The 25,390-nt window shown below is 40.2% G+C and overlaps 1 protein-coding gene across 1 annotated transcript in view; it reads left to right on the top strand.

Moving 5' to 3' along the window:
* The window catches only part of PPA1 (inorganic pyrophosphatase 1), a 135,405-nt gene that overhangs the window by 26,352 nt on the left and 83,663 nt on the right, over positions 1 to 25,390 (top strand). Inside the window, exon 2 of the mRNA XM_089686202.1 lies at positions 484 to 548. Coding sequence (XP_089542328.1) covers positions 484 to 548 — 65 coding nt within the window. The remainder of the gene's footprint in view (positions 1 to 483; positions 549 to 25,390) is intronic.

Genomic DNA, 25,390 nt, shown 5'->3' on the forward strand with positions numbered 1-25,390 from the left:
GTAGAAGGGCCCCCTAGAACTTAGCGGCCCATTTACACTACATGTGGATATTATGGGGGTTGGGACCCCTTCCATTGATGTGTACACCTGGACATGGCTCACTTCTATCCAGCTGTTAATCAATACACAGTGAATAGGGGGGGAGGGGTGTCTTGCAGAAGTTCTTCTTGGCAATTCTGCCCACAACTGCTCTGGAAGGCATTTCCTTGCTTTACCTGTTGCTTATCTTTTGGGACAGGAAAAAACAGCTGGGGTTTTTTTTTTTTTTGTTCCCTTGTCTTCATTTCAGAGATTTCCCATAAATATCTGTCCTGTTGACATAACAGGAAGTGATGGGAAATGTACCCAGTAGAGAAAAACCAATTTAGAAGGAGTTCTAGCCCTTCTCTTGTGGGAAATAAAATGCCATTCTGTGGTATGAGCTGAAATAGATACAAATTCTCCAAATAATAACCTACTTTGTTTTATTCTTTTCTTTTGTAGAAGACTGCAAGGGAAAGTACATCTCTCCATTCCATGATATTCCTCTGTACGCTGATGAAGCCAAAGTAAGCAGCTTTTGACATTCTTCAGCACACGTTGCTTCTCTTAGCGCTTTTACATGGTGATAAGGATTATTATGTATCTGAGTTGGTTGTAGTAGCTCAAAAATTGTTTACTAATTGGACGAGATTCCTTAATCTGTAATAAACAAGGAAGCCTTTGTAGATTTTTCTTTTGCATCAAATGGCTCATTAGTGAGACATGTACCTGTTCCATTTAAAAGCATTTGTATGTTCTAATTTCTCTAATTTGTTTTCGTATGGATACACATGTTGTAGGCGTAAGACATCAAAACCATATCATGCTAAAGCATTTTAAAGGGAGGCTATATTTAAAAAATACACTTTGAGATACTATTATAAAGTGTCTTTTGCTATGCTATATTGGCAGGTTCTTCCACCAGTGGATTTCTGTACATATAGTGTAATTGACATTTTTGCTGAACAGTTCCTGTGATAAAAATGGATTTCAAGATAAAAAACTGTAAAGCTTAACACTTGGCTGTTAGTGTAAATAAAATTACTTTTTTAGTTATAAAAATGTGCTGTAATATTTAATGTATAAACCATATAATGCATGTATAAATATATTAATAAAAATACACTGGTGACAAATATTAGATTATCCTGTTCCAGTCTAAATGGATTATATCCAGAGTAGCTATGGGAATGGAAATAAAGCCGACCCACCCAATAATATTGCTGGCAGGACTGTATTTCTGCTTGGGCACCACAACCCATTGTCTAGGGCAGTAGGGCTGCCAGGAGTGGCACACAAGCAACTTGTACATTATGTTGCTGTTTACCAATACCATATTCCTGTGAAGGCATTGCAGTCCTCCACCTAATTTTTCAATGTAATCTAAATCCTTGTCTCTGACCCTACATAGTTTCTTTTTTTGTGGAAATACTGTACTATGTACTTAGAGTATTCCCAATTTTCCAAGTATTAAAGAATATGTAAAGTCAACATTTCATATTCCTGATATGTTCCTGCTTTAGCATGTACTTGTATGGAAAAGTGTCCTGCTCTCTTTTGTATTGATTCCTTTTTGTGTGAAATACCTGGTGTTCTTGCCTATCCTTCTGCTTTGCAGTTTAAAAACTGACCACACTAGGTGGAAGAGCACAGCATGGTCAGTTTTCTGGCCATGCTGGAGCTCTACCTGCTCTCCTCCAATGATCAGACTTGTGCTAACATAACACCCTCCCCCGCACAGCCGTTCAGTGAGGAGGCCAGTGTACTGCGGTTTCTCCTCCTTCACCGCTTTATGCAGCTGAGAACAGAGGATATGTGATCACTTATACAAAAAAAAAATATATATAAATACAGATTTTCCTTTTTTTTTTGTTTTTTTTTGTGTTTTTTTTTGTTTTTTGGGGGGTTTTTTTGTTTTTTTTTGTTTTTTTAATATATGTATACGCAAATATCTTAATTGTAACTGCACCAGTTTAGTAAATTGCAAAAGTTAAAATCACTAATGCACATTTGGGTCAAAATGACAAAGTATGGCATGCATATACCAATGAATACTATACTATTATTATTATACAGGATTTATAGTATATAGATCCATCCCTCACAGTGAAGTCCAGAGTAGGTGTGGTATCACAGGCAAACATCTGGAGGGATCCAAGGGCTAAGTGCCACCCAACTGCAACTGTAGTAGCAGTTGTCAAGCTGCTCTACACCATTGTTGCACCTTTCAGAGAAGCTGGATTCCATTAGGCTCCTGTCCAGCTGTTCACACACTGCTTCTGACAGTGGAAGGCCTGTCACTGTCTGCAGATCACTTCCCCAGCTACCTCTGCCTCATCCTGTGTGGCCTCTCTCAGTTGCTGAGGAAGGGAAGAAATTCATCTTTTATCTTCTGGGGGAAACCCAGGGATTGGTTACATAAAGGAGTTAAAGGGTACTGTGGCTGTATCTGAACATGGTGAATAAACAGGCACTCTCGCTACAATACTGTGAATACTACAGCCATGGCCAAATGTTTTTTGAGAATGACGCAAATAATTTTCACAAAGTCTGCTGCTTCAGTTTTTTTATATTTTTGTCAGATGTTACTATGGTATACTGAAGTATAATTACAGGCATTTCAGAAGTGTCAAAAGGGTCCATACACTAAAGGTTACCGCTTGCAATATGAAGGTCACGTGACTCATTTTTCAGAAATAAGAGATAAGAGTCAATTTATCTAAGTAAAATATCGAATGGGAGGTAAATGCCACACATTTTGTTAAAATGGTGAGATAAATACTGCAGAAAAAAAACGTGAGATAAATCATTAGTCAATTCATTAAAAACCCACACATTCATTATTTATCACCAGGTGTTTGCTGTCCGTATTTTAGAAATGTACAAAACAACAGAGGAGCTCTGCACTGGCCAGAAAGTGAATAGTATACAATGTATCCGTGTAAAAAATGTTCTCTTCTGAGCTCAGGAATGAAAATAAATGGTAATATTTCATCAGAGGGAGATCATTTTGTGAATGAAAGCACATTGCAATGTTTTAATAGTTTCACAGTATTGCTGTGTGCATTCTGGTGCAATGTTGGCTTGAAAAAAGTGAAAAACCGCCAAAAGGAACGCAAACTTTAAGTGCTAAATAATGCTTTTTTTTTTTTTTTTTACATTAACCGCTTCCCGAAATACTGCTACAGGGAGGCACAGGTGCACAAAATCGTGTGTGTGTGTGTGTATATATATATATATATATATATATATATATATATATATATATATAAAATTTTGCATTTCTGGGTAGGGGGTACGCGCGAGCGCCTTACATGCACTGCTTGCCACGCCTGTCAATCACTGGGTCCCCATCAGTGTGCTTACAGTGAAGCACCCCGCCGCCTAGTAAAACATTCCCTACATATAGTTAACCCTTTGATCACCTCTTATGTTAACCCTTTCCTGCCCAGTGCCATTAGCACACTGTCATTGCTGTTTTTTAGCACTGCTCACTGTATTGGTGTCACTGGGGATGTCAGTGACACCAAGTTAGTTCCCCCCCCGTGTCAGAATGATTGCTGATCACTGCCATTACTAGTAGAAAAAAAAACCATTATAACCTTCACATAAACCAATTAATTTACACGTATTGTTTTGTTTTTTTTTAGCAAAGACGTCGCAGAATACATTTTGGCCTAAATTTATGGCACAATTTGATTTTTTTTTTAATTTTTTAATTTTTTTTTTTTTTTTTACTGTGCATGTTTTTAATAGCAAAAAGTCAATTTTCAATTTTTTTTATTTTTTTAGTTTTTTTTTATAGTGCAAAAAATAAAAAAAACTCACAGGGGATCAAATACCTCTGAACTAAAGCTCAATTCATGGGGGAAAAAAAGGACGTAAATTTCATTTGGGTGCATGACCACACAATTGTCAGTTAAAGTAACACAGCGCTGTAACACAGGAAAGGGGGTAAATCCTCAGGAGGGCAAGTGGTTAAGTTTATGCACAGAGTCAATATTTGCAGTGTTAACCCTGCTTTTTGAAGACCTCTGCAATTTGACCTGGCATGCTGTCAATCAACTTCTGGGTCGCATCCTGACTGATGGCAGCCCATTCCTTCATAATCAATGCTTGGAGTTTGTCAGAATTTGTGTTTTTTGTTTTTTCACCCGCCTCTTGAGGATTGACCACAAGTTTGGTCATTGGGATTAAGGTCTGGGGAGCTTCCTGGCCATGGACCCAAAATGTAAATGTTTTGTTCACCAAGCCACTTGATTACATCACTTTTTGCCTTATGGCAAGGTGCTCCATTATGCTGGAAAAGATATTGTTCATCACCGAACTGTTTTTGAATGGTTGGGAAAAGTTGCTCTCGGAGGGTGTTTTTGTACCACTCTTCATTCATTGCTGTGGTGTTAAGCAAAATTGTGAGTGAGCTCACTCCCGTGGCTGAGATGCAACCCCACACATGAATGGTCTTTGGATACTTTACTGTTGACATGACAGGACTCACCATTTCTTCTCCAGACAAGATTTTTTACGGATGCCATAAACAATCGGAAAGGGGATTCATCAGAGAAAATGACTTTACCCCAGTCTTCAGCAGTCCAATCCCTGTACCTTTTTGTAGAATATCAGTCTGTCCCTGATTTTTTTCCTGGAGAGAAGTGGCTTCCCTGCTGGCCTTCTTGACACCAGGCCATCATCCAAAAGTCTTTGCCTCCCTGTCCGTGCAGACACACACACACACACACACACACACACACACACACACACACACACACACACACACACACACACACACACACACACACACACACACACACACACACACACACACACACACACACACACACACACACACACACACACACACACACACACACACACACACACACACACCACCCCCCCCCCCCCCCCCCTCCTCCTCCTCCTCTGCCGCCATTCCTGAGCAAGCTCTGAATAGGTGGTGCCCCAATCCCACAGCTGAATCAACTTTAGCAGATGGTCCTGGCACTTGTTGTGCTTTTCTTGGGTGCCCTGAAGTCTTCTTCACAACAATTGAACCTCTCTCCTTGACGTTCTTGATGATCCGATAAGTGGATGATTTAGGTGCAATCTTAGTAGCAGCAATATCCTTGTCTGGGAATCATTTTTTGTGCAAAGCAATGATGACTGCATGTGTTTCCTTGCCGGTAAATTATTTGTGTCATTCGCAAAACTTTTTGCCAGGGCTGTACAGTCTAATAGTTAATACAAGGTTTCTGAACTGGGGTTCTTTGAGTGGTATAAAGAGGTTATGCCAATATTGCAGGAAATTTATATCTGTTCGTGAGCGGGTTCACTTTTCCCCCTGTAGCTGCCGCTTTGCAGCTGGTAGGCAGGAAGACAGAGGACTTTTTGTGTGTTACTGAAGAGCCAGAACTATAAGCACCACCATGTCCAGCATTCCCTTTGTTTTTACAATCTGCCGCTGCCCAGGTTCCCTGCAGTTGAGTACTGTACTGCCAGCTTGGGCAGTCTGTGCCGTCCCTGGCACATGCACACTGGAAGTCCTTCTTCTGTCTGAACCCTGGCAGGGGGAAGAACAGTACAAGGTTATTAGCAGTTCTTGTTAACCATCCTCCTGTCTTGCTTATTCTGAATTACAGTAACTTGTAATGGAGAATTTGATGCAATGGACAGAAGTATTTTTCCTCCAGATATTTTATGAAAAAGACCCATATGTTTTTTCAGCAAAAGAGAACCCAGGAGATGGAGAATTGGCCCATTCAGGGTGTAAATCCACAGTCCAGGCCAGCCTTATCAGATGACCAGTTGCCAGTGAATGGCTTGGCCTGAACACCAGTGCAAAACTAGTGTATATTCCTGAGGATCAATGCAAAGTGTTTCCCTAAGATACAAAGTTTGTACTGAACACCAATGTAAAGTGAGTTTTGCAATGAGCAAAAGTTAGTGTTGCAACTGAGCACCAGTGCAAATTCAATGATATTTCTGTGTCTGTCATTGAGATATTAGGTATGCAGTTGTGTTTTATTCTTTATTGGCGTTTCTTATATCTACATATTTATTACTATATCTATAATTCCCTAATTGCAGTAATGTACCATTAGTTGTAGATGAGAACATTATTTCTGGGTTTCCTCAAGATCTTAAAAACAAAAAATTTTATGTGCTGTCACATTATTATATAATGCTTGTGTATTTTATGAATAAAAGTATTTTATTTCATTTACATGCATTGAATACAATTAGGGAAATGTGTGCATCTTGTGTGAAAACATTTTAATGGGCACTTAAAGGCAAGCACTTAAGTATATATTAAAATACACAGCAACAAATCCCCATATAATATCCCAAAAAAGTTATCCACCTCCACCCTTGAAGGCCAATCAAACAAAAATTATAAGACTTTTCTCTTTAACAAATAAATAAAAATAAATATGTAAACAAATAAAACAACACAAAAAAGTGTCCAAAATATCAAAAATAGTCCCCACAGGTGTAGACAATAGTTCTCTCTCTTCTTTCATCAATAAATCTCCTTCTCAACACCCGCAAATCCTGATGACAATACACCTCAAAAAGAAAAAGCTCGACATAGTGTCATACCTTTTAAATAATAAGAACACACGTGCCACTCACTGTGCAACATGCAAAAATCTATATAAATGTGTATACTCATATATATATAATGTGAAAGACACTCACACAAAGTGTCATTTACACAATATGTGAAAACAACTCAAAAATTGTCACTGCAAGTGTGTATCACCGCACTCTGTATTCATCAGTGGTCACCTTAAACCCAAACCAACACTCTCCAACTCATGTACTGATGGATAATTACCCTATATAAGAAACGACAGGGCATAACACCACTCTGGGTTAACTTCTCATCATTAAGGTTTCATCCAATGTTAGGGTTTTTCCTCCATTTTCCTCATAAGAAAATCCAGTTACAACTAGTAGATACAAAATATCCTCCTTTATTTGGCAACTCACATTAAAATTTGGGTGAAGAAGCTCCTCATAAGGATACAGGTGTAGACATGTTTAGGGAAACATTGGCCACATGTTCCCACTTCCAAGATGGCCGCGATCGCACTTCTGGTCAGCGTCGATACGTCTGACGTCACGTGTCCTATGACTTTTTCATTGGATGAAATCGTTATGAGGAGAATCCCCTATTGCCCAGGGGCCCCTTCAGTTGTCAGTCCGCCTCTGATCCCAACCATGGGCTCTTTGACAAAGATGAATAGCACAGTGCCAAACATTTTTTTTTTCTTACAGCTGTTTGGTTTACTTGATGACAAACCACTTTCTGCTAACTTGAGCACAGTCACACTTCACAAATTGGCGTACCTGTACTTCTTGCACTCCATGTCATTCACCTGCACCTTAACCAATGGCTACAGCATTTAATGGTTATGTATGCACAGAGCTAAGTGAACAGGCGTGCAAAATAAGAGACTGGATTCTTACATCTGTGATTGCTGTATGGACCTATGCGTATCACATTTATATTGACAGAAGTTGTAACCAACCTTACCCAGAGATAGAGGATAGATGTGAATAATTCCTGAAAGTCTAGCAGTTGTTTTCTAAAACTAATCATACGCTATACAAAGTAGTAATAAGACCAATAGAGTGTCTTGCTGAGAACCCAGGAACACACTAGTCTGGTTTTTCAACTTTAGAGACAATCAAAATATAAAGATTATGGTAGTTACTGGAATTTATGGCCAACCGGAAGCACAAAAAAAAGGATACACTGGTAGATTTTTCCCCCTAAAAATGAGTAAATGCAGAGTGTTCACATTTAGTCAGAAAGTACCTCTTTAAACTCTGTTTTATCCTTGCCAAAAAGACCTGATTTTGCTAAAAGTTCAACCACCTTTATAACTATTCCTCAGCACTTTTCATTTTTAGGGCCCATTCACACCAGATGGGATACATTTTTGACTGCAGAGACAGTCCACAATCCAGGTTATCCTATGAGCATAGTTCACATTAGTGCAGTGATAGAAATGTACAGCAAGCTGTTTTCTGTACTGCAAATGCACATAAATGGGCACAGATGCATGAAGAAATGCACTGCAGTACATATAAAAGATAAAAAGACAGAAGTGACCTTTACAGGAAATGCAGGCTTAGTAAAAATACACTGCATATGCATGGAAATGCAAAAACGTGCAGCCGACATGCAGTTTCTGATGTGAATAGGCCCTCGGTGTTTGGCACAAAGCAAATACAATAAACCATTTTTATTTTTTAATGGTGTTGATAAGCTTTAAAATGTGTATCTTCATTTGGCAGATTTACCCTTATATAGTGGTCTCCAAAAAACCAATGCAGCCCTTTTGCTTGCTTTAAGTCCAGCCCCTGGGGCACTATTTCATTCACTGATACCGACAATGGAGCATAATTCTCCCAATGACACCAAAGAAGGGGTACAGTTTCTCACAATGACACCAACAATGTGCCCAATGATGGGGCACAAGTCCTCTCAATGACACAAACAATGGGGTTCTATTTCTTCCCCTGACAGCAAAGATGGGGCTTTTTTTTCCCATGAATTTTGGGAGGTTTTCTACTCCTAATGGCCACAGCCCGGCCCCCCTAAAGTCTGAAGGACAGTAAACTGGCCCTTTGTTTTGGAAGTTTGGAGACCCCTGCTCTAATATTATCCTAGTGACACCAGGAGCAAATCGTTAACTGTGGTCCCCTGCTCATCACATGATAATTGCGGTTGTCCATGCTTTTTAAAGCTGCTTGAATAAAGTAGGATTTCAGTATTTCCGTTGTCCGAGTGTCATTCAACTGTTTTTTCTTGTGGCACCAGAACAAGAAATGAAGGGAATCGGCTCACATAGATGGGAAGATGGCAAAAAAAACAAACAAACTGACAGAGGGTCTAACCTTTTTGTGTGTGTGTGGGGAGGGTAGTTTTTGTTACCATTTCTGTCCCCAATAGAGTGCTTTCCCATCATCAGTTCCTATCCCTCTGACATCCTTTTACTGCCACCCTTTTCAAAACCATCAAAAGTTTCATTTTTAGATTGGACTTTAGCCTCATGACGTAAGCTGTTGTGCTGTAGGAGCTTTCTGTCAAATTTATTACTATCTTTTACAGGCTACGGCAAACAGCATTTAAACAAACATGTTTGCCAAAAAGCATGAGAGAGAGCAGCTGAATTATCTGTATTTACAATGTCAATTGCCAATCATTTTGACTTGGCAAAGCTAAACTCCAAGCAGACCTAAAAATGCCAGTTAAGACAGATGCGTATTCAGTTAAATGATAAAATGCATCTCCTAGATGTGCCCAAATTTGTCTTTTAGGCCCCCATTAACGCCATAGGGTTGTAGGGTGTTGTGTTTTAAATGGGCTTCAAGCACACAATAACATGGGGGAAAAAACAAGATTTAGGGCTCATGTACACTGCAGCTCCTAAACTGACATTCAGGAGCTGTTCTGCGGTTTTCTCAGTAGCCCCTGAACTCTCCCTAATGTTTTCCTATGTGTCCATGTACACATCCTTGTTTACAGGCAGTTGAATTTACAGTCGTTTTTTTGAACGCACCAAACTTGCGTTCAGGAGTAGATTTTTATCTGCATTTCAAACGCCAAACGCTTGTAGACGCGATTAACCGCATTTATAAGTGTTTGCATTTAGAATCGTTTAACTGTTCCATGTCCAGATACTGTCCAGAGCCTTTTTTCATTATCAGAAATGCATGCAAAGCGTTTTCCATGTATTCAAATGGACCCGGTACACCAGCGCAGTCAGTTCCAGGTTTTGCGTGAAGAAAAAAATGGTAGAATGTGCTGCATTATGCTCAGGATGGGATCCATAGTGACTACAACCAGAAAAGAGACCGGTAATCTCAACACATACTGCTCTCTCTGCTTCTGCTCTCTCAATTCATCTCAAAATGTCTGAAATAGTTAATTTTGTACTATTTTTCAGTGCATTCTGGGCATTTGGGATGGTATCCTGAAATTATCTTTTAAAAGCGCTTCTAAACACAAACATTTCGAAACGCGGTATACAAACGCAGCTAACCTGACTTTTTTTAACCTCCCTGGCGGTATTCCCGAGTGTAGCTCGAGGTAAAGTTTCAGTACCACAAGCGGTAACCCCGAGCTACACTCGGGCTTACCATGCAGCGCTGCTCCGGGGTCTCTTCTTCACTTACCTTGTCCTGCGATCCCGCGATGTCCCTCCTGCAGTGTCCCCGGCAATGTAAACCGGCCGATGCCGACATCTGTCTTCTGGGTTCCGTCCCCTGCGAGCGTCGGGACGTACGGGGGATGGAACGGTGGGAAATTTGAAAATGACAAAGGGACATTCACTAAAATCACATAGTAAAACATTACTGTATCAAACCATTTCACATACATTTTGTCCCTAGTGCTTTGTCCTGCGCCCTGCCTGCATTTTTACTGTCCTTATTGCCTGGAAACTGAGAAACATCCATGGCGTCCAAAAAGCGTCCCTTTAGGTCAAAATCGGTTTTAGACCAGCTAGAGAACAGAGATAGTAAATCAGAACCACTTGCAGAATTGAGTGATGATTCATGGGGAAATTCGTCAGACACTGAAAACAATTTTGCGACTTTGCTCAGTGATGTGCGAACTTGGCGCTATAGTTCAAATTTCAGTGTTTTTGGTTTGATTATATTATTGAATTAAATGTATTATATTATTTTTTATGATTATTTATTAAATTATAATTTATGATTTTGTGTTTCAAGTTTTATCCTACCCGGGATGTTTACTAGACTCTTGTTCGGACAGATTTCAGTGAGTTATTCCTAAAAATTACAGGCCTACAATCTAAAACGCCAAATTTCCATGCAAAATAATGGTACCGCTTTCAGTACCAAAAATCTGAAATAATCATACTGCCAGGGAGGTTAACCTACGTTACGCCCCGTGTACATGAGCCCATAAAGTGTTACTAAACCCAGGACCCTGCATTCACTATATCTGGTCTTCCACAGTACACAGAACATATAAATGCAATTATTTCAGTATATATAAACTGCTGAATACCTTTTCTCATCAGCAGTTAGAGCAGTCTTGTGACTTCTATCAGTGTTCAGTAGAGCACTGGTTAAAGCTTGTAGGAGTTTTCATTCTGCTATGACTGACCTATGAGGCTGCGTAACCCCTAACCCTCTGTTTGGATAGCGCTGATTGGCCCTCTGCTGATCACATGCACTCTCCCAAGATTAGAAAAAAAAATTCTCTAGCCATATGCACTAAACTGAGCATGTGCAGCTTGCCCCCAAGTCTCTGTTCTGTCAGCAGATGGATTGGGGACAGTAGAAGAAGGGGAGGATAAGAGAAGACGGGGTCAAACATCCTTTATACACAATGCAGAGGATTAACCCCTTAGGTTTCACATTGAGTATAAAAAGCATGCTTTACTGCCTATACAGTAATATGTTATGAAAAACTTACAGTGCAATATGCCTATCCACTAACATATACTCAAAAATATTGCAGCTAACATGTATAGTGTTCCCAGATCAATTATAATCTACAAAATATGCAGCGTAATATTGTGTAAACAAATACCTATAATATATACATACACCTTGCTGTGTGACAATGCTACAATAACATACAGTGCATATTCCGTGCTTCCAACGTATCGCCTTATAGAACCATTAATGCACTCTATTTCATATTGATCATGCGTTTTCCAAATCTTGTTCACTGTGCGTTTTAAATATTAACAAGATAGGATCGGTGATGGAAAGAGTGGGTCAGTATATTGATACTTTCCTGCAACCAGAGGTTCAAAATACAAAAGTGTACTTGAAAGACACAAAGCATGTCCTACAATTGTTGGAACAAATAGAAAACACTGAAAGTCTTATATTTGCAACTGCTGATGTAGGATCTCTATACATGATTATCGACCATAAGGAGGCAATTGAAGCAGTAAAATGGATCTTACAGAAAAATAGAACAATGGAGAAGAAACAGAAGAAATATATAAGAAAGGATTTGGAATTTTGTCTGGGTCATACATATTTTTGGTATGACGGGAGATATTATAAACAAGAAACAGGAGTAATATGGGCAGCACAGTGGCTAAATGGTTAGCACTTCCGCCTGGCAGTACTGGGGTCGTTGGGTTGAATCCCAACCATGGCACCACCTGCCTGGAGTTTGCATGTTCTCCCTGTGCCTGCGTGGGTTTCCTCGGGGTACTCCGGTTTCCTCCCACACTCCAAAAACATGCGGGTAGGTTAATTGGCTCCTGTCTAAATTGTCCCTAGTATGTGTATGTATGAATGGGAGTTAGGAACCTTAGATTGTACGCCCCTTGAGGGTGAGGGACTGATGTGAATGTACAATATATATGTAAAGCGCTGCGTAAATTGACAGCACTATATACCGTATTTTTCGCCGTATAAGACGCACCTGACCATAAGACGCACCTAGGTTTTAGAGGCAGAAAACAGGAAAAAAAAAATTCTGAACTAATGGACTGCAGACACAGCACAGGGATGACCAGAGACTGCGGACAGCACAGGGATGACCAGAGACTGCGGACAGTACAGATGACTGCTGACCTTTGGGGAGGTGGGGAGTGGGTACCTGAATTTGACAGGTACCCGCTCTTATTTCTGCAGAGTTGTTCTTTGATCTTACCTGTTCCTAGATCCAGCCGCGCGCTGTCTTCCTGGCTTCTGTAATGGCGCTCGGCATGACAGCCGGGTTCCCAGTGCGCATGAGCGAGAAGCACTTGCGCTTTGCGATTGGTCCGGCGGCTTCTGGGATCTGTCATGTGTCCCAGGTACCGCCTTACCATTCACAAAAAGCACCGCTTCTTGCGCATGCACACTTGGCACCCGGCTGCCATGCCCAGTGCACACACTACAGAAGCCGGGAAGACAGCACACCGCTGGATAGAGGAACAGGTAAGGTCCCGCTGCAGAGCTGAGCGGCCGGCCCGGTATTCTGACACGGCCGCGCTGGAAATACCGGACCGGCCGCTGCATATTCGCCTTATAAGACGCACTGACATTTCCCCCCCAGTTTTGGGGAAGAAAAAGTGCGTCTTATACGGCGAAAAATACGGTAAGTACCTGAAAGAAATAATCCATATATATTGATTAGTTATATATCACAATGGACAGTTGCCATCATATTAATTGGTTAATGAACATCCCAAAAGGACAGCTCGTTAGGTTAAAAAAAAAACTGCACAGAAGAAGATGAGTTCAAAAAGGAAGCCTCAAGAATCAGAGAGATGTTCATTAAAAAAGGGTATGATAAAACCAATATAGAAAAACAAATAACTGGTCGATAATCGAAATAGAGAAGACCTCATCAGGGATGTCGAAAATAAAAGGAGTGATGATTATACAGGAGCAATAGTATTACACTATAACAAACAATACAAACTGGTTGAGAAGATTATACGCAAACACTGGGATAAATGGCTAATGAATGTCTTACCAAGGGTACCAAAATTTATTTACAAGAAGGCACCAAATCTGAGGAGCAGATTAGTCAAGAGTATCATAGATCCACCTAACAAGAAGAAGACCACATTCTTTGATGAGAAAGGGTTTTTTTCGTGGGGTAGATGTTTTGGCTGTAAAAACACCAAATTACCGAGAAAGAAAAAGGATTTTACATTACATTCCACGGGCATAAAATATGAGATTGAGGACTGCATCACGTGTAGAACGGAGGGGGTAGTGTACTGTATCCAATGCAATTGTGGATTACAGTACGTGGCAAAAAGAATACAAGAGAAATGTAAGCAGAATTAAGAAAGGATGCAGTAAACATGTCAAAACAATTTGCATTATATCACAACAAGAACCCGACAGGATTGCAATTCTGAGGGATTGAAAAAAAAAAAGCCGCATTGGAGAGGCAGTAACAACATTAGAACATTAAGTCAAAAAGAATCAAAATGGATTTTCCAACTTCAAACAATGGTGCAGCAAGGGTTAAACGTGGATTTCGATCTCAATTGCTTCATAGAGGATTTTTGACAGTGTATCAAGTTATATACATTAAGCAGTTTATATATAGTATACAATATACAATATATGGAGGATTAGTGTACATGGCAATAGGATAAAGGTTTATGGATATACAGTTAGTGGGGTCATCGAATATAAGATATATTTGCTCATACATCTCTTGTACATTTGTAGTTACATTTATGGTATCGATATGGAGAATAAGATATGATATTATATAATATGAAATGTCATGTATAAAGATATGAGTTAGTAGGTTATGGATCTAACATATATTATGTGTATGATATCTTGTGTTGATTATATTCTTAATAATATAAGGGTGTTTTAAGACCTATTAGCCCATTGTTTATTATTAGTTTCCTCATACTAATATGTACTGCACAGGTATGTCAACCCTACTGTATTTTTGCATTGGTATTCCATTTGGAATGTTATTATTATTTATTATTATACAGTATTTATATAGCGCCAAAAGGTTTGCTCAGCGCTGTACATTATAGTGGGGGACAGTACATGAGACAGTACAGTAACAAAACAATACACGAGGGGTTTGAGGGCTCTGCTCTTTCAAGCTTACAATCTAGGAGGGAGGGGATAATGGCACAGGAGGAAGTGGCTGTGGGGGATGGAGTGGTGGGAGGAGTGGAGGAGATCGGCAGTTAGGTGATGGTGGGGTAGGCTTCCCTGAAGAGATGGGTTTTCAGGGTGCGCCTAAAGGTGAGGAGGGTAGGTGACAGTCTGATGGATTGGGGTAGTGAGTTCCAGAGGATGGGGGAAGTCCTGGAGAAGTCCTGCAGTTGAGCGTGGGCATGTTATACAGCATGATGAACAATACAACTGGTATTAAACGTTTAAATGCTGCTTTTAGTTTAGGATCATTCTTGAACGGTCACAAGCATATGTGATGTTGGGTTCCTCTGGCTGTTCCCTCGTATGCTCTCTCCTAAGCACGCAAAACAAATGTAAAAATGGCTAAATGATTGTAGCAAATGTAGTCAGTGTCTGGATATTTTTATTTCATCTGTTTTGATTAGTGAATTTTGATCAGCCTGGGTATGTCCCAATTATCTGCACATTTGCTCTACATTGATCTGATTTTCTTTTAAAGAGCAGCTCTGTATTTTTTTCTTTTTTATAATTGGCTTGTTTGAAGTAAGATGTCTTGGAAGATAAATTAGTCTTGTTTTGAGAAATGTAGAAAATTCTAAATTTAAAAGCTTGGCGTCATACCTCTGACCCTGGTACACCTCTATTAAAAATGTCATATGTAAATTCATCATTTTATATTCCTGATATGTGCCTGCTGTACCAAGTATTGGTATGAAAAAAAAGTATCTTGTTCTCTTTTGTATTGCTTCCTCCTGTGTGAAATCACTCATGTTCCTGCAAGTCCCTCTGATTTCCTATTACAAGCTGACCACACAGTGTGGTCCATTTTCTCTAGCTATTCTGGGAACTCAGCCTGCTTTCCTCTAGTGATCAGACTTTTCCTGACACATCCCCATGCCCAGACATTCACTGGGAAGACCAGTGAACTGCTGTTTCTCCACCCTCCACCTCTCTATGCAGCTGAGAACAGAGGAAATGTGATCACCTATTAAAAAAAAAAAAGATGAAAAATGTATTATGTTTTTATAACCATACACAAATGTTTTGCCTTTTATTTTTATTTTAAACTGAATGGGAGTGAGGGTTTACAATCGCTTTTAAGCTGCATGCATGGCTGAACCCACTTGATTTAGAAATGAAGATTAGTGTTGATGGCAGAAAGGCCATAAATCAAAGAGGGCACCAGCGACAGGTTGTTTTTCTGATAAGAAACACGGACTTTGATATGTCAACTTGACGTATCAAAGGCTTAAAAAGACAGAAAAGAACCTCTGTGCAAAGGATAAAGCCTCTCCAGTTTGGCACACCACCACTGAGTTTCTTTTAATAGCTTTCAGTAAATTTGGCAGTTTAATGCACTTTTTAAAGAAATTAGAAATGCTCCCTTTTGTGATGTCTTGGAAATCTGAAGTACAAAGTGCTTTTGAAGAGAATTAATACATAGCGATAGCAATCTACGGTAATTCACCAAGAAAATTGTTCAAATTTACGAAGCATTTTAATTTGCATTTCAAAAACTTTTTGATTTCTCTAATTTTATTATTATTTTTGTATATTGCCGTGGAGGGAGGGAAATGATGAGACACTAGTGATGCTTCTGAAAAAACATGTTTACATATCAGAAGGATTTCTTTATAACATGGAGAGCACCACTTTAATCCACGTTGTTTTAAACCAATCGCTGTCAGATATATTCGTTTTGTTTGCAATAATAAATGATCTCACAAAACGCTCCCTGGTAAGAAATGCATTTTTATTAAGACTTAAAGTGTTACTAAACCCAGGACCCTGCATTCACTATATCTGATCTCCCACAGTACACAGAACATGGAAATGCAATTATTTTAGTAAATATGGACTGCTAAATACCTTTTCTCATCAGCAGTTAGAGCAGTCTTGTGACTTCTATCAGTGTTTAGCAGAGCACTGGTTAAAGCTTGTAGGAGGAGTTTTCTTTCTGCTCTAGGAGGATGCAGAACTTCTGACCTCTGTCTGGACAGTGCTAATTGGCTCTGTGCTGATCACATGCACTCTCCCTAGGAAAAAAAACCCTCTCTAGAAATACACACCAAACTGAGCATGTGCAGAGTGACACCACATGTTATGTCTTATCAGGAGATAAGAGGGGGACACTGGAAGAAGGGCAGGATCAGAGAAGTCAGGATTAAACATTCTTTTTACACAATGCAGAGGATTAACCCCTTAGGTTCCGCAGTGAGTATAACAGGCATGCTTTACAGCATACACAGACTGATTTTACTGTTGTGGGTTTAGTAACCCTTTAATTGTTTTTGCTCAGCTTGCTGTTTGAGGACATGTAGGAGAAAAGGCAAACAGACGTTGGTGGCTTGTTTACAAGATCACTCAGTTTCATTACTAACCTAAGACATTTTTTAACCACTTGAATACCAGGCCTTTTTCTGACACTTTTTGTTTGTTTACAAGTAAAAAAAATCTGTACTTTTTTTTTTTCTAGAAATTTTCTTGGAACCCTGAAACATTTATATATATTTTTAAGAGAGGCCCTAGGAAATACAATGGTGGGTTTTCAAATGCTTGAAAATACACTGCGCAAATTCCGTGACAAATGCAAATTTTTTGGAAAAAATACACTTTAACCACTTGAGCTGCAGAGGATTTACCCCCCTAATGACCAGGCCTCTTTTTGCTACTCGGTGCTGCACTAATTCAACTGATAATTGCGCGGTCATGCAGTGCTGCACCCAAACAAAATTTACGTCCCTTTTTTTCACACAAATAGAGCTTTCTTTCGGTGGTATTTGATCACCTGTGCGCTTTTTATTTTTCACACTATAAACAAAAAAAGGCCAAAAATTTTGAAGAAATACAATATTTTTTACTTTCAGCTATAAAAAATATATAGTAAACTCAAAGTTGGTTATAAATTTAGGCCAAAATGTATTCTGCTACATGTTTTTGGTAAAAAAAAATCCCAATAAGTGTATATTGATTGCTTTGTATGACAGTTATAGCGTCTACAAACTATGGTATAGATACTGCAATTTACGACATTTTATTGCTATACAGCGCTGCGCTAGTTTAACGGACAATTGCGCGATCATGCAATATGGTACATAAATGAAATTTACATCCTTTTTTTTTTTTCCCACAAATTGAGCTTTCTTTCGGTGGTATTTGATTGTCTGTGCGGTTTTTATTTTTTGCGCTATAAAAAAAAAGGCTGACAATTTTGAGGAAAAAAAACAATATTTTGGACTTTTTGCTATAAAACATGTCCAGTAAAAAAAATGTAAAAATCAAATTTAGTCATAAATTTCTGCCAAAATGCATTCTGTGACATGTCTTTGCTAAAAAAAAAAAAAAACCAATACGTGTAAATTAATTGGTTTACGTGAAAGTTATAGCGTTTACAAATGGCAGGAAAGATACTGGGATTTTTAGGGGTTTTTTTTATACTAATAATGGCGGCGATCAGCGACTTATGGCGGCGATCAGCGACTTATGGCAGGACTGCGGCGGACATTCTGACATTGGGGGGTACTGACTTGGGGTCACTGACATCCCCAGTGACACCAATACAGTGATCAGTGCAAAAAAAAAAACACTGACACTGTACTAATGGCACTGGGGAGGAAGGGGTTACGTTTATTTTTCAGGGAAAGGGTTAACTGTGTGAGGGGAGTGTTTTACTAGGGGGAGGGGGTGTGTACTGCACGGGACACCGCTGATCGAGAGAGAGAAACTCTTCTGTCCTGATCAGCTTGTCCTGGAGCTGTCAGGGAACTGACAGAAAGCACTGCTACTGCTGCTTTGCTCTCTGTCAGCGATTGCCGCCGATCGCCAGGACATAGCCGGTATGACCGGATGTGACCCGGCGACTGACATTGCGTCTGTGATCGGCGGGACAGGTAGTGCGGCGGCACGCCTCGTGCACGCCCCCTACCTGTTTACAAAACACACGTTTTAAAACGTGGTTTTGCCCAGCCGTGCCGCCCTGCCGCCGTATTTATACAGTGGCTGGGCGGCATGTGGTTAATGAATTTTAATGCACACAAACACAACATGGTACCCAATTGTTTAGCAAAATATAAAATATGGTGGTACACCAAGTAAATAGATACCTAACATGTCATGCTTTAAAATTGTGCACACTCGTGGAATGGCGACAAACTATGTTGCAATTGGCGACGCTTTAAGCCTTTATAGATTACCAGTTTAGTGATACAAAGGAGGTCTGGTGCCAGAATTATCAGCCTCACTCAATAGCTCGTGGCAATACCTCCCATGTATGGTGCGATTGCCGTTTACATATGCCAAGGGGACCAACTCGTGTTCATCTTTGTGTGCGAACACAGGGTGCGGGGGGGTGTTAACTTTTAATTTTTTTTTTTTTTACCATGTTTCCTTACACTGTTTCTTTTATTGCTGCCACAAAGAATGTAAACATCCGTTGTGACAGCAATAGGCAGTGATGGGTACTTTTTATGGAGAGTTTAATAGACCCACGATCTCTCCTCTGCCCTAAAAGCATCTGATCGTACCAAGATCCATGTGTTCAGATGCTTTCTTTATTTACAAATGGTGCTGCTTACTTCCAGGAAACCAGAAGTGATGAAAGTCATATGGTCAGATGAAACCAAATATTTTGGTTTCATCTGACCATATGATATTCTCCCAATCCTCTTCTGGATCATCCAAATGCTCTCTAGCAAACTTCAGATGGGCCCGACATGTACTGGCTTAAGCAGGGGGACACGTCTGGCACTGCAGGATCTGAGTCCCTGGCGGTATAGTGTGTTACTGATGGTAGCCTTTGTTACGTTGGTCCCAGCTCTCTGCAGGTCATTTACTAGGTCCCCCCATGTGGTCCTGGGATTTTTGCTCACTGTTCTTGTGATCATTTTGACCCCACGGGGTGAGATCTTGCGTGGAGCCCCAGATCGAGGAAGATTATCAGCGGTCTTGTATGTCTTCCATTTTCTAATTATTGCTCCCACAGTTGATTTGTTCACACCAAGCTGCTTGCCTATTGCAGATTCAGCCTTCCCAGCCTGGTGCAGGTCTACAATTTTGTTTCTGGTGTCCTTCGACAGCTCTTTGGTCTTCACCATAGTGGAGTTTGGAGTGTGACTGTTTGAGGTTGTGGACAGGTGTCTTTTATACTGATAACAAGTTCAAACAGGTGCCATTGATACAGGTAATGAGTGCAGGACAGAGGTGGTCGTAAAGTTGTAATACAGAGCAGCCATTTGGTAAACCATTTGCTTTTGTGTGCAGGTAAAAGCATCAAGCCAGCCAGCAATACTGTCAGTGCCAGCTAGGAGCAGAGGCATTGAGCATTATTGCCATTGGCAAAGCTTTTTTGTTTCTGCAAAGTTGAGCTGATCCAAGCTAAGTGTCATAGCAATTGAAAATGGCAACTATCACACTACAACTGAATGATGCCTCAAAGCAAATAATTTCCTCTACATCATTTCCCCTTCAAGCACTTCCCCCTAGAAAAACAGCATTCCTTCATTCTTCATAATCAACACATGCATGAATGAATTAAGTTAGGACAACAGTACAGTGACTGCATGTTGATCTATCCTCTAATGTCTGTGGCCAAACAATGCCCTTTTCACTATGGAAGAAGTGTAGAATTACTTCTTGCTTTATGCAATAGTGGTGATTGTGGAAAACAATTAACTTCCCGCATGTATTATTGTTGGTATAAAAATGTATATGCTTTAAAACCCAGGAAACAAGTGTCTAATCCTTTCAATTACATAATATTATGAATGGAAGTATATATTCCCTTGCCTATTGAAAGCACTTGCTTCTTCCCAGACAGAATTACTAGCTCTTCTTCTACATTATTCATACTTGCAATATTAAATCCTGCAGAGCTTCCTCACATTTGTAAAGAAGATACTTATTCTTAAGTATCTGCTGAAAGTGTTACTAAACCCAGGACCCTGCATTTACTAGATCAATTCTCCCACAGTACACACAACATGGAAATGCAATTATTTTTGTAAATATAAACTGCTGAATACCTTCCTTTTTTTTCTTTTTTTTTTTTTTTCATCAGCAGACCAGTCTTGTGACTTCTATTAGTGTCGAGCAGAGCACTGGTTAAAGCTTGTAGGAGGCGTTTTCATTCTCCCCTGGTTGTCCTATGAGTCTGCAGGACCCCTGACCCTCTGTCTAGAAAGTTCTGATTGGCCCTGTACCGATCACATGCACTCTCCCAAGAAAAGGAAAACCTCTAGCAATACACACCAAACTAGCCATGTGCAGCTTTCCCCCACGGCTCTGTTTTATCAGCAGATGGATTGGGGACAGTAGAAGAAAGGGAGGATCAGAGAAGTCAGGATCAAATATCCTTTTAACACAGAGCAGAGGATTACCCCTTAGGTTCCACAGTGAGTATAAGAAGCATGCTTTACAGACTGATTTTGCTGTTTTGGGCTTAGTAACACTTTTAAGTTCTTATTCTGCTCTACCTTCACTGAAAGGCTTGTTTCTTACTAATATACCAGTATTCAAGATGCTGTTCTCGGCACTTCATTTTTTTTGTCTTTGTTTTCATTTTAGGAAATTATGCTTAAAATGATTTATGAAAAACCTTGCTTTTTTTTCTTTCCTCTTTTGCCAAGGCTGTTATTAAAAAATCTATACTGGACGAGGGTGCGTTTCCCTATGCATCATCTGGCCAATTGATGAATCTAAAATATATAACCTTTATTCAAATATATAAAAAAAATCTATGCTCAGCTGTAGTTAACGCCTATTGGAGTGGAATGTACTTTGCACAATAATATGACTGGATACCATTGCAACTATTTACCTTACATCCAAATGGTTAATAACACCAGACCAAATCAAATACCATACCGTTTTAGATGAAGTGACAGCATAAAAAGAGACACTGTAGTTTGATCATAAGCCTATCAGCTTGACTATATAATCTCTGTAAGGAAATGGAGTTACCACATGGACAAAACTGATTAGATAGTATAATCTATCTTGCTACAGATATGTAATACGGGTACACTCATCCACGGGCTTAAATGTCAGCCTCTCATGGACAAGCCCCATACATCACCATATCCACCAAAAATACCTCACTGTCTTGAGGAATGCAAATGATGCACTGTAAAACGCAGTACAGACCTCTCCAAAAAAAGGGGGGAGAAGAGTGAATACCATGTGCATTCAAAAAGTGCTCCCAAAGAAAGACCCAATGAAAAAAAGAAACTCTACATGTTTCGCTCCAGAAAACAGAGCTTAAAGTAGTAGTATAAAGAATTTAAAATAGGTCACATAGTGGCTTTAAGTTGTGCTTAGCTGCACGTGGTGGCAAAATGGCCATTTCTTTGGTAGCACTTTTTGAATCTCCAGGAATCTCCTGCATGGTATTTATAGATCTGGACAGTGGCAAATGGTAGTCTAACTTGCTAATATCACTACAAAGGTACTCAGCAATAAATCCTTCTTGCATCATGGTCCCTTCATCTGCATAGGCCTGTATAGTCTTTATGGTGGTTACTTATGTGACGTTTTCCACCTCTAAGACCCTAGAATTCTGTTTTTACCATTCTTGTAATTGTGTATCACATATTTTATATCCAATGTAAAAGATTTAATTGTGTGATATGCATTATTTTGCAAAACTCTCCTGGTGGCAAATATTCAATGCAGCCAATAACAAGCTGCCCATAAACTTTGTTATATATACACTATAGTGCCAAGAGTATTGGACACCCCTCCAAATCATTGGATTCAGGTGTTTTTCAATCTCCCTCCATGGCCACAGGTGTATAAAGACAAGCACCTAGGCATGCAGACTGCTTCTACAAACATTTGTGAAAGACTAGGTCGCTATCAGGAGCTCAGTGAATTCAAGCATGGTACCATGATAGGTTGCCACCTGTGCAATAAGTCCATCCGTGAAATTTCCTTGCTACTAAATATTCCACAGTCAACTGTTAGTGGTATTATAACAAAGTGGAAGCAACTGGGAACAACAGCAACTTGACCAATTTGTGCTAGGCCATGTAAAATGACAGATTGGAGTCCGAGCATGCTGAAGTGCACAATGCGCAGAAGTCGCCAACTGTCTGCAGAGTCAATAGCTAAAGGCCTCCAAACTTCGTGTGGCTGTCTGATTAGCACAACAGTGTTCAGAGAGCTTCATGGAATGGGTTTCCATGGCCGAGCAGCTGCATCCAAGCCTTACATCACCAAGTGCAATGCAAAGCGTCGGATGCAGTGGTGTAAAGCACACCGCCACTGGACTTTAGAGCAGTGGAGACGTGTTCTCTGGAGTGACCAATCATGCTTCTCTGTCTGGCAATCCAATGGACATCTCTGGGTTTGGCAATTGCCAGGAGAACAGTACTTGCCTGACTACATTGTGCCAAGTGTAAAGTTTGGAGGGGGGGGGACTATGGTGTGGGGTTGTTTTTCAGGGGTTGGGCTTTGCCCATTAGTTCCAGTGAAGGGAACTCTTAAGGCGCCAGCATAAGACATTTTGGACAATTTCATGCTCCCAACTTTGTGGGAACAGTTTGGGGATGGCCCCTTCCTGTTCCAACATGACTGCGCACCAGTGCACAAAGCGAGGTCCATAAAGACATGGATGGCCAAGTTTGGGGTGGAGGAACTTGATTGGCCTGCACAGAGCACTGAACTCAATCCGATAGAACACCTTTGGGATGAATTAGAGCAGAGACTGCGAGCTAAGCCTTCTTGTCGGACAATCAGTGCCTGACCTCACTAATGCGCTTCTGGATGAATGGTCAAACATTGCCATAGACACTCTCCTAAACCTTGTGGACGGCCTTCCCAGAAGAGTTGAAGCTGTTATAGTTGCAAAGGGTGGGCCAACTCAATATTGAACCCTACGGACTAATACTGGGATGCCATTAAATTGCATGTGTGTGTAAAGGCAGGCGTCCCAATACTTTTACAGAGCCAAGTATGTATGTGTTACAATGCAATTATAAAGAATACTAGTGATGTGGAGAGTTAAAGGAAGTTCACCTTTTGTAACATGTTACACCCATATTCAGGGTGTAACGCGTTATGAAAGGATCGGCCCCTTTCCCCTCCAATACCTCATTGTAACAGCTGGTGGGGGATCTTTTCCCACTGTTAGCTGTCACAATTTAAAAAAAAAAAGTTCTCCTGCGGGTCTCCGCCCACCTGGCCGCGTCACTCATTCCCAGTATTCTGTGAATGGGAAAACTACAAGTTTCGACAGCCTTTGTGGCTGTCGGCTTATAGTTCTCAATTCACTACCACGGTGCTGCTGAGCGCTAGGGTAGTTCATTAAAGTGGTTGTAAAGGCTCAAGGTCTTTTATCTTCATGCATTCTATGCATGAAGGTAAAAAACCTTCTGTGTACAGCAGTGCCCCCAGCCCCCTCAATACTTACCTGAGCCTCATCGTGATTCAGCGATGTGAACGACAGCCTTTGCTGCCTCCTCATTGGCTGAGACGGCAAGCTGCTGTCAATCACAGCCAGTCAGCCAATGATGAGAGAGGGCAAGGCTAAGTCTCTGCTTCATGTGTAAATGGACACATGGAGCAGCAGGTGCCCCCATAGCAAGCTGCTTGCTGTGGGGGCACCCAGCAGAAAGGAGGAGCCAGGAGAGCCTGCGGGGGACCCGAGAGGAGGAGCTAGGCTGCTCTGTGCAAACCCACTGCACACAGCAGGTAAGTATAGACATGTTATTTTCCTAAGAAAAACCTTTACAATTATTCTTCCTGTCAGTGAGTATCTGCTTGCCCATATGGGGTATGAGCAGAGAGATTACACTGACAGGTCTGCAGGAGTCCTGCATGGCACCAGTGATCTGCAATGCTTTCCGGGCTCCAAAAACAAAAAATAGTAAATGCACGTTTTTTTTAAATTATTTATTTTATTGTTTTTACTTGCCAAAAATAAAGGTGAACGTATCCTTTAAGTAGGCCTACCATTGTGGCAGTGTCTTAGATTGTGAAGCAAATAACTGCACAACCATTAACCACAAGGCAGTTCAGACAAATGTAGGTATAGAGAAGAATAAAGTAGAGACATGACAAATTCGCAGGAATACAAGATCTGACATTCAGTATTACACGTCCAAGGATTAATAACACTTTAAACTTCTGAATGTCTTTCAAATGTACTAAATCCAATGTATCTGCCCATGCTGGTGACTCTTAGCAATTAAATATTCACGTGTCAGTTTATATAGCCTACAGCAGACAAGTTTAAATGACTGCAAATATATGTTGCTCAAATGACCTCTGCCACCTCACTCGATGTAGGGGTCATTTCTCATCTAATCACTGAGACGGAATACCGGTATATTGTTGGTCCATCAAAATTGATGACACTTTGTGGCATACAAAATAATGCATATCATTGCTTTGCATTAATATGTGATTTATGATTTCAGTAACACTTGTCTAGTCCTTAAATCCAGCATGCAGATGCAGTCCCCACATGTTTCACCCATCATGCCAAGTGTCCTATATTTGGTTATTAAAGTTCTTATCTGCACCATGAATAATGCAAAGGTTTTTGCTGCTGAAACAGTGGAACACATTATTAAATTAAAGAAGAGATGCAGTGATGGAGGATGCTAATAAATACTGTGAACTAGTTCTCAAAAGCAGAGAAAGTAAAATATTTCATAGTGCTAAAAGCCTCCATAATTTGAAAAATAGCATTGCTTTTTGTGTTTTATCATTCGTTAAAAATTCACATTTACTTGTGCACTAATGAGAT

Source organism: Staurois parvus, unplaced genomic scaffold (genome assembly GCF_062004578.1).
Source record: "Staurois parvus isolate SC_StPar_1 unplaced genomic scaffold, SC_StPar_1.0 ptg000393l, whole genome shotgun sequence".
NCBI lineage: Eukaryota > Metazoa > Chordata > Amphibia > Anura > Ranidae > Staurois > Staurois parvus.